The sequence below is a fragment of the Pteropus alecto genome, unplaced genomic scaffold, assembly GCF_000325575.1.
Source record: "Pteropus alecto unplaced genomic scaffold, ASM32557v1 scaffold8, whole genome shotgun sequence".
Taxonomy (NCBI): Eukaryota; Metazoa; Chordata; class Mammalia; order Chiroptera; family Pteropodidae; genus Pteropus; species Pteropus alecto.
Genome location: NW_006494609.1, coordinates 16,229,651 through 16,240,026, shown reverse-complemented (window position 1 = coordinate 16,240,026; position 10,376 = coordinate 16,229,651). Strand labels below are relative to the sequence as shown.

At 55.8% G+C, this 10,376-nt stretch overlaps 1 protein-coding gene across 1 annotated transcript in view; it reads left to right on the top strand.

Moving 5' to 3' along the window:
- Nucleotides 1–6: 6 nt before the first annotated feature.
- ITPK1 (inositol-tetrakisphosphate 1-kinase) overlaps nucleotides 7–10,376 on the top strand; it is a 140,591-nt gene continuing 130,221 nt past the window's right edge. Inside the window, exon 1 of the mRNA XM_015599755.1 lies at nucleotides 7–182. Within this exon, the coding sequence (XP_015455241.1) occupies nucleotides 88–182 (95 nt within the window). The 5' untranslated portion in view covers nucleotides 7–87. The remainder of the gene's footprint in view (nucleotides 183–10,376) is intronic.

The window sequence follows — 10,376 nt, the reverse complement described above, 5'->3', positions numbered from 1 at the left end:
CCCGCACGCTCGCGGCGCGCGCCGGGCCGCCAGACTCGGCCTGTGGGCGATTTCCTCCGGACCCCGGCTCCCCGCCCGAGGAGGAAGATGCAGACCTTTCTGAAAGGGAAGAGAGTTGGCTACTGGCTGAGCGAGAAGAAAATCAAGAAGCTGAATTTCCAGGCCTTCGCCGAGCTGTGCAGGTAAGGGGGGGACGGCGCCCCGGCGCCCGGGGACCCCCCGGCCTGAGCCCGGCTCAGCCCCAGCGCCTGGCTTGGGAGCTTAGAGCGAGACGGCAGAGAGCGGCGCGCGGGGACCCTGAGTCCGAGGAGCCAGGTGGCTGTGGTGGCCGCCCGCTGTGTGCGAGGGGAGCGGTGGCCGGAATGGGCGGTGTGTGTGGCACGGACCCCGGCTCTCAGGTGCGCTGTGACCCGGGTGGGGAAGCCCCCAGCCGCCCAGGACGCGGCGGGAGCGCGGCTGAAGGTGGCGGAGGGAGCTGGGAAATCCGAGACCTACGCTTTCTGCCTGTGGCTGGAGGTTACTTTTGGACTCGAGTGTTTTTTTTTCTTCTTTCCTTTCGTTCCCCACCCCCCGCCCCTTCGTGGAGGACACCAGTGTTTTCATGTTCGCAGACCACCTTCTACGTGCCCCGAGTGTGCAGCTCTTGAAGCTGTCATTGCGTGTCACTAGGTTAAGCCGATGTGAAGCGAGTAGCAATCCTCGGCACGTATGAGGTGATTTGCTGTCTCATTAGAGCCTCGCGCCAGCCTTGAGAATCCGCCGGGGTGGTGATTCTGGGCCACGTGTCTGAGAAGGGGGATCGATCTGCAGAGAGATGGGGGTACTAGCCTGGGTCCCAGAGCTAGGGAGTGGCTGGTGCAGAGGAGGTGCTAGGTAAACGCATGTGGTGTGGGATGGCCTTCCTCTGTGTGGCGCTCTCCCCGCCCCCCGCCGCCCCGTGTTGGTGCCCAATGGTGGAGACTGGGGGTGTTTCAATAAGATCGTATTCTTAATCCATTACAGGAACATCCAGTGTTGGGTCAGGTGTGCCTCTCCGTGCTTCACAGCTGTGGCTTTACCTTTGAGAAGCTGAGTTAAATCCTGTTCTTAATGAAAGCCTGAGTGAGAGTCAGGCTCCCCAAGCCTTTTGCGAACTCTAGGTGGAAACCTTTTGTTATGCAGTGCCTCTGCTTGGTAGATCTGATTCTTGAAAATGGGCCCCACTTGCATTTTTTGTCCCTGTTGGGTCCCCAGACATCAGGAGAATTGAACAATTGGGTTTCCTTATCTCCTGGTGTGAGGAGCAAGTGGCCAGTCTGATCTGGCCTGTGCAGTCTGGGCTGGCAGCACCTCTGTGCCCCTCGTGTCTGTCCCAAGGGCCTGCTGCTCCCTTCGCCCCATGCAAGCCCTGAAGGCGCTCTTCTTCCAGCAGCCAGAGGGGTGCACCCTGCACGGAACAGCTCCTGGGTCTGCGTCCTTGGTCTGGGGATGGAGTTGGCTGCCTTCTCTCAGCCGCCATCCCCAGGAGAAAGCAAGCTTTCCAGGGTCAGCGGGGCATGCCGAATTCATGAGGGAGTCAGAAGCTCGAAGCCAGAGCTTTCAAGATGGGTCCGAGGACTTTTGAAACATTAAAAAAGGGCACTTGAACATCGTACCGCAGATACACATACTTGTGGGAAATGTTTCCTAAACACTGAAGAAATGTGGAGAAGCCCACTGACTGAAGCCTAGTGCTGGCGTGGGGTGCCGGAGCCCCCCGCAGTCCTCTGAGACTTGGGAAATCCCAGTTGAGACCTCGCACTGTTTCTACTGAGATAAGGCTTATTTGTGTCATCCTGTGTCTGCAGCTAAAGCAGGCGGCTTGTCATCTGGTTGGTATGTTTCGCTAGGTAATTAGGAGGCTCTCATAAAACAGTTCCAGCCGAGACTGAGACCGTCACTGTTGGCTGAGTCCTCTTGCGGGACTTGAAGATTTGCTTGCCATCCCTGTGGACTCCCCCACCTTTAAGCAGAGGCTTCAGGGCAAGCTGTGATGTCAACCATTCTGAGGGGAATCCAGGGTGGAGTATTAAATCTCTGTGAAAGAGTTGCCCTCAAAAGTTGTGTTGCCTTCTTCCAGCCAAAATAATGGTTTAGAAGAGAAGAAAGAAAGCATCTAGGTCATTCTAGACTCTCAAGAAGCCCACTTTGTGTTTCCATTAGAGAAGCTTTAGATATTTTGTCACTTAAGTTGAAGAGGGAAAAAGAAAACACAAAATAGTTTTTTCCTGATTCTTCTCTCCTTTATTATTTTCGGAGCAGCACCCCCTGGTGGCCACATTTCTACACTCGGTGCAAAATGCTCCCACCCTTGAGAAGGTGGCTTCAGCCCTTGGCTGTTGTGTTTGGTGGGAAAGCTGGTGCGATTTTGATAGCTCAGGAGGTGATATGGATGGACATTGTCATGTTTTCCCCATTGACAGTCTGGAGGCGCCGCACTCCTGTTTTGATGGATGATGAACTGTCTGTGAATTTCCCAAAGAAAAAGTCCAGGGATGTTTGGAAATGACTTGAGGCTCATGTTTTGGGCAGTGTCAGCCCCAGAGAGGCTGACCAGAGTGGACCGGGATGCGTTGTTTAGTTGAATGTCAGGCCTTGTGAAGTCTTCAGGCAGGAGGGGATGTTGGAGATCATCTCTTCGAGCCTTTGTTTTACAGATGGGGAAGCAGGCATGAGAGAGCAGGCAGGTTGCATACGTTTGTTCTTTTTGTTTAACTTACAGAGTGGATCCAGCCTGGCGACTTTGAGACCCAGAAAGTCAGCCCTTTCTCCTTGGGCATCTCTGACAGTAAGGTGGATCCCCTCGTTACCTTCACAGGGGTCTAGCTAATGCCACCACTTTGTCCCAGGGACACACTTGCTTGCAAAGCTGACTTGTGCTCTTCGCAGTGGTAACGCCTTGTTTTCTGAGGGGCATCGCACGTTGCTGTCATCAGTAGGTGTTTGGAGCCAGGTCCTGCTGGGATCCCTTAGGTAGACATAAGGACAAACCAGCCCTTCAGAGCCTTAGTGCACCCTGCTCGGCGGGCGCTCTGGCCTTCGACTCAGCTTGTTTTTTAGCGGTGCTGTGTGTTCCTGTCACTCTCCTGTTCCTGTCTACTGGAGGACCTGGCTTGTTCTCTTTTACCCCCATCCCCTTCCCCTTCCCTCCCCCTAACACTGGAGCAGCCACGCAGCTCCCTCATACCCTCATACCCTCCAAGGTGCTCAGGAGGGATACACTGGAGCAGCCACGCAGCTCCCTCATACCCTCCTTGTGGTTCTTTCAAGGTGCTCAGAAGGGGTGTCAGAGGCAGAGCAAAGAAATAAAGCTATTGGTTGGAAATGTTGGGTCATTTTTAATGGTTTTAGTTCTGCACAGTGCCCTGCTTGGAACTGCTGGCTGACCCCAGTTCTCTTTGTTAGTATTTTCTGTGTCTCTCCTCCAACCCCTTCTCAACTTCCCACTCTTCTCTTTCCTGTGGCCGAACCTGTGGTGAAAAGGCACGTGACTTTATGAAGCATTCTGCTATAAAATGCTCTACTATCCGTCTTTGCTGTAATATTTGCGGACTTTTTAATGGGGCTCTTCCAGTTACCTCATCTCACTTCATCCTCCTAGCAGCCCAGGGGTGGAGAGATGGGGAAACTGAGGCTCGGGGCATATAAAGGACTTGCACAGCCAGTTGGGTTTCACTGAGGCCAGTCCTGAGGCCCGGGCACCTGAGACCAAGGCTTCCTCGTTTAAGTGTCTTTTTTTTTTTGCCCAGGTTGGCCCAGCACTTCCTGGAGCCTCTGAAAGCAGAACGTCTGTGGGCTATCGTCCTTGAGACACTTGGCGGCCAGCTGGGCTGACTCGCTTGCAGGAAATATGTTTATGGTGCAGTCTCAGACCATGTTATCAACGCAGGCTTTCCTGCGGGGGACCCTTCGTACAGGTCCCCCAGAAGGAACGAAGCCGGGCAGTCCATGGTGGCTCTAGCTCACTGAGCGCCTTCCAGGCGTGGTGTCAGGCAGTGGGCTGGTGGTGGTGGGGGACAGTGGGCGGAGCCCCTGCCTTCCCAGACCTGGGAGTGTGGTGTTAACAGTAACTAATGTGGCACAGGAAGTGTGCTAGGGACCTTAGGGGCTGCTGTCCCTTCCCCTTGGGACTTACAGTTCTTCCTTCAAAAGGGGGTGTGGGATGGTCTTTTTCTGCCGGGGTGGCTTACATTCTAAGCTGGAACTCTCAGGAGATTCCTAGGGGGGGAGGCAGGAGGATCTTTTCCAGGATTAAGTGATGCTGGCTTGTGGGTGGGTATTTTTCTGTATGTCTTAACGTCTAGATTTAGCACTATTTTGGAGGTGAGGTGGGAGGAGGTGATGACTTAGGTTTCCTTCACAGCTGACTATCTGTAACCCAGCCTCGCAAATAAACACTTCCCACCAGCCCCCACGGGAGTAAGGAGAAGACGTGGGAAAAGACGTCCATCTGGTCACTGCTGTCTCCTGATGAGACTGCCTGGGTCCCAGGCCTGGCTCCACCTGTGACCCTGGGCACATAACTCCGTGCCTCAGTTTCCTCATCTGTAAAGTGAGGATAATAACTGCTTAGTTTCGAGATTGTCGTCTGCCTTGAAGGAGTCAGTGTGCTGGGCGTGTATAGTGCCTGGGACTCTAAAATGTGGCTGCTGCTGTTTTTCGTGGTTGCTGTGTGTGGGGAGCAGGTGAATTCTGCCCACAACGCCTCTGTTCCGGGGTCTTTGGCCTTTGCAGGTTATTGTTCTTGATTCGCATGGCGCCTGAGTGAGCCTGAAGTCCACGATGAATGCTAACATCTTCCCGCAGCGGCGTGGGCAGGCACTGCTAGGGAGGGGCCGCCCTGCCCACCGGCCTCCCAGCGTCCTGTGCTCTCCCTTAGCTGGAGGCCCAGTGGATCTTACAGCCCCTCGGGAGGTGGGGGTGCTGTCCGAACCTATTTCATGGCTGTGGAAGCTGAGCAAAACGTGTTAATGCAAGGTGCTGCTTTCGAAGACTCAAGAAGAGTTTGTTGGCCTTCCTGAAAATGCCAAGAGTCACCATGAGCAATTATGTTACTATTGTTAACTAACAATTACTGTTTTATAGTTTAGACTATTTAATACATGTCCATGTTAAAAAATCAGAGGACTCAGAGTACACAATGAAAAGTCAGTTTCCTTCTTGTTCTCCAGCTCTGGTCACTCGGGGACAGCTGCAGTCAGCAGTTTCTGTCCAGAGGTGGTTCGTGCGAACACGGGCACATGGGTGTGCAGTTCTTCTCATACATACCGTTCTGTTTGTTTATGAACACTACGGCTTAGAGAAATGGCACATCGCTGCTTTATTTCACTCGGGGACAGCTGCAGTCAGCAGTTTCTGTCCATTCGGAGATAGTTCTGGTGTTATTATTTGTCTTATTTCTTTAATGGCAGTGGGGTCCAGCACTTAAAATGCTGGACCGTATTTCTTGCCCTGTGATTGGCTTCCGCTGGTGTAGACAGTGGGACACCAAGTGCCCTGCCCACTTGCCTGGGGGCTCACTGCCAGATGAGTGAGGTCTCCGTGGATGGACACAGGCAGTTCACTTTTTCATGGGACTTCTGAAACTGCTCACAAAAACATGGCAGTGCTCACAGGTGACGGTGGAGGAGAGGTCCTGTTACCCATACCCTTCCCAGCAGAGTGGGCAGATGTTTTTCATCTTGGCCATCCACGTGAGTGAGAAGTGGCACTTCTGATTTGCATTTCTCTTATGACCAGGAGATCGAGTTCACACTGTGGGGGCTGACTGGCCCTGGGCACACCTGGCCACAGCTGGCCACACCTGGCCACACCTGGGCTCCCCTGGGCTCCCCTGGGCTCCCCTGCACTCCCCTGCACTCCCCTGCACGGTGGGCTGGGGCCTTCCTCCCTCACCACTGGGCAATCCTGCCGCCACTGGTTGTTTCTCCCACACGGCTTAGCAGGTTTGGGGCGTCCAGCAAATGCTTAGTGAAGTGCTTCATGAGTGTAATTCCTGAACAGCTGGATATAAATAGAGTTTTTGCTCCTATTTGTATTTCGAATTCAGCTGGTACGCTAGATTTTTGAAGGAATGTTCCGGTACCTCCTCTTAAAAAGATGCATTTTAGAAGGCAGATCATCATCCCGGAGCTGTGCACCTCCCCATTCCCTGCACAGCCCTGGTCTTAAACAGCATCCCCTTCCCTGCTGGAATCTGGCCCCAGCCTTCCCCTTGTCCTGGGGCTTGTCCTGGGGCCTGGGTGTGTGTGGCCTGGCTCTGGGGAGAGTGTCCGGCTGCTGAGAGGGAAACCCAGGCTTGGCAGGGTAGGGTGGCCTGTTCAAGGTCACACAGTGGGGTGTGGCAGGGGGCTCGCCAGCTCCAAAACTAATGTCCCCTCCCCACTGCCTGCTGAAGCCGCCTTTCCAATAGCATTTCGTGGGAGTTGTGAACCAGGGTGCCTGTAGTCGGGCGTTCCCTGGGGGCTGCTTGAATTCTGCCTGGTCCTTTGTCTTGCCTGCTCCAAGCCGCCCTCACATAGTGGCTGCCCTTGTGGTCTGTGCTTCTCAGCTGGGCCTCGTGGGCTGGGGTCTGCAGGCCCGTCATGGTGCCAGGCTGAGGGTTATGACAGCTCCTGGGAGTGCCCCCACTCCCCACTTTTGGGGCTTAGGGGATGAATATGGGAATTTGAGAAACACTCTCGTGAGGGACTCCCATACTCCCCTCTCCTCCCAGGTACCTGGGTGCTGGGTGCTCATCTTCGGTAGCCAGAAACTGTCCCACCCTGTTAAAGGGGTATTGGTGTCCTGGGGCAGCCTTGTCATCCGAGCCCAACCTGGTAGGTTTTTCTACGGCACCAGCTGCCCCTGGAGGGAGAATCAGGATACAGGGCAGAGCGCGTCCGAAGATGGCCTCTGGGAGATGCCCTTCTCCCCCTTCACTCAGAATCTTCAGCTCCAGTGACCCCCAGCAGCTGGCTAGTTCCTTCTGTCCGGACTTGCCCACCATGGTCTGTTCCCTGTGCGTCTCTCCTTTGAGAAGCTGGCTCCGCGAGAGTAGAGGCTCTGGCGGTTCTGTCCACTCCTGCAACCCCAGAGCCTGAACCAGTGCCCGTCGTGGGCGCTGGTGAGAGTTTCTGTTAGTGGATCAAAGAACTGATGGGGGGGGCGGGGTTCGGAAACCTTTTCCATGTCCCTGTGTCTCAGCCAAAAGCCACTCGTGACTCTGGAGTGCTCTGTGCCAGATAGGAAACCCCATAGGGGAGAGGAGATGTGTGGAGCGGGGCGGCGAGGGGGTGAGGGTGAGGCGGTGGGTCCCGGGTTAGGGAGGATCAGCAGCTTCATTCCTGCATTCTTCTGTCCACTCAGTAAATCCTGAGCACCCACCCTGTCGGCCCTGCCTGGTGCTGGTCCCTGCCCTTTGCACCCAGATGCATGGTAAGGAGGTAAAGGTAAACGCACACGAATGCATTTAAAATGCTGCAAGATGTAATTAGAGCCAGGAAGCTTGCAAATGGGAGTGAGCCAGGGCAGGGGTGGCTGCAGCCACTTTAGCACTCGATGGTCGGAGAAGACCTCTCTGATGATGGGGTGACATTTAATGAGAGGGGCCGAGAACCCTTTCTTGTAGGAGCTAAAGAGTGACAGGGCGGGTAGTGTCCGCTTCCTGAAGGCCACACACCCTGGTCTGCTTCTGATAGGGCCCTGGCCGGGTTCCACGTCAGACAGGTGGTCAAAAGAGGCTCAGGATGTCCTTCGGTAGCCTTGCCCCTGACAGTGTGGTGGGGGGCCAGGTGGGAGGCCAGGTGGGGGGCCCTGTGATGTTCCTCCACCTCAGGCTGCAGCTGTACTCTGCTCTGGGGCCCAGAGCAGGAGGCCAAATGCTCTGCTCTGGTCTGGCCCAGTCCAGGCTCTTAATGTCGGGTGTGAGCAGTCCTGGGCCTGAGCAGTCCTGGGCCTCGAGGGCCTGGGGCGGGGAATGTGCCATGATCCTTTGTCCCTTGTGGGCCCTGGGGCAGTGATCTTTCCCAGAGCCCAGGTTTGGCCTCGGGTGTCAGGGCCCTGATGGAAGAAGCCACACCAGATGCTGGTTCTCTTTGATAGTCATTTACCTTCTTCCAGGCCAGTGTTTGTCAGACTTGCTTAACAAAAGAAGCACCTGGGGCACCAGTGAAAAACAAGTCTCAGAGATGCCCCTCCCCCCCCTAATTCCCAAGGGCAGGCGTCTGGGAGCTACCTTTGAACAAGGGCCCTCGTGGTTCCTCTGGGAAACCAAAGCTCATCACTAGGCCTCACCCCAAAACTGTCAAGCGTGTTTAACACCAGGTTAAACAGGTAGAGTGGACTCCTAGCTGCGGGTCCTCTAAGGGACAAGGGCTCCCCAGGAGGGCATTTGGGATACAAACATTCCCAGGCTGGTCTGTCCCCAGAGCCCCTCGCCGACTGTTACCTGGGGCACCCACCATGGGCTGCCCCCTCAGCCTTTCCACGCGCAGGGAGGCGGGCAGGAGCCCCAGGTGGCCCGCCCACCTTGGCCTGCTTCTTGCTACCTTTCCGGCAGTCCTCTCTGCCCTTTAAAAAAATTTGTTGCCTCTGGCTGCTGATTTGTCTTGGAATGTATTTCAAGGTGGATCCTGCGCCTGGACTGGCCTGGCGTGTGACGCGGATTGTCAGGCGGGGCTGGGAGCAGGGCGGTGCTCAGCTCTCGTGCTTTCTTGGTGCTTTCCTGTGCAGTGTGTCTGCAAACCCACTGGCTCCCATCAGTCGCTTGTGTGCCTGGGTCCTGGAGCCCGAGCCATGGGAGCAGGACTCGGGCTCGTCCAGGCGGCCCTCCCTGCTTCAGAAGGGGGATGTGCTGAGGTTTCCTTCTGCTCCCTCGTAAATCGGTGGCTCGCACCAGATCTCAGAGCACAGTGAGGGCCAGGCCCTACTGCAGATCGGAAATTTACCCTCCAAGCTAGGTGGTCCGTCTCCGTTTGCAGGATGAGAACACTGAGGCTCAGGGAGGGGTGAGATGACGTACCTGGTCACATGTGACCGGCAGAGCTGGAATTGACCATCAGGGCTGGTTGATACCCGAAACCATACTGCTTCCACCTTGCCAGGTTACCTCCGTCTGGCACATAACATCCTGGCACCATCGTCTTGATACCCAGTTTCAGAAGGAAATCAAGGCATTCTTTTCTGAGCCTCCTCTGTGTGCAGTTATTGGGCTCAGAGGGGTGGTGGGTGGTGACATGGCAGTGAACTCAGAGCACAGGACTTGCCTAACTAGCTTGGATGACTGGGCTGGCCATTTCATCTCCCCAAGCCTCTGCTCCTCCATCTGTAACGGGGTGGGCGGCGGGGAGTACACCTACCTCTAGGGCCAGTGAGCATGGCAGGTACTTAGTAAATGGTAGAATTTCTCCCAGGGGCAACTCCCATGCCTTGCTTCCCCACCAAGCTGGGGCCTGGGGCTTTTGACACATCGCTGTTGGGAGACCCCAGTCCAGGTCAGACTGGTGACCTCCCTGCTTCCTCGCCCTCGCCCTCGCCCTCGCCTGGTTGGGGGCCTCCACCATCGGGACAGGACGTGGCCCCAGCCTCGCAGCTCACCGCTTCCCGGGAGGGCTGGGGGTGGTAGGTGGGTGCAGAGAGGACTCCCCTGTGGGACTTTCGCTTTCATTTCTGCCTCACCCTGTTTCTCTCCAGCAGTTGCTGGCTGGGGTGTGGAGGTGAAGAAACATCCGGTCCCCAGCCTGGGGCGCTCGTCCTGGTGGAGGTTCCTGGGCCTCCTCCCTCCCCCGGGATGCGGGGGTGGGCCTCATGCTCTTCGTTTTGAAAAGCACCCTCTTGTCCCTTCCTGCAGTCCCACGACATGTCCTGTTGTCTGCGTCTTGCTGGTCAGTCCTGGATTCTGGGATCCGCACAGCTGTGAGCCCAGGAGCAGCCCGAGGCCATGCAGCCTCTGCCCCACAGTGCATGGGGGTGCAGGTTGTTGTGGGGTGTTCTGTTCTCCCAGGGGGACTGGGGGGACTCTTCAGAGAACGGGTGCACATTGGCATGTGTGGGGTGTTTGAGTCCCTGGCTGCTGGTTCCTGCCTTTAGGCTCCTGGGCATCTCAGTGCTGGAGGACTGTTGTTTCTCTCTGGGTGGAATTTTGTTTTTATAACCCCATCTGTTACAGGTGGGGAAACAAAGCCCCAGAGAAGAGACGTAGAGTCAGCCCCAAGTTGTGGAGCTAGTAGGTGGGGCCGCCTGGATTTGAACCTCGTTCGGCTGACAGTAGCTTTAAGATTTTATTCTTAAGGACCTAACATTTGTTATGGGATCCATGAGAAGGAGTTCTGGCCATGTGAGCCGAGCCAAGGCCTGTTCCCACCTCCCTGTGGGCGTGT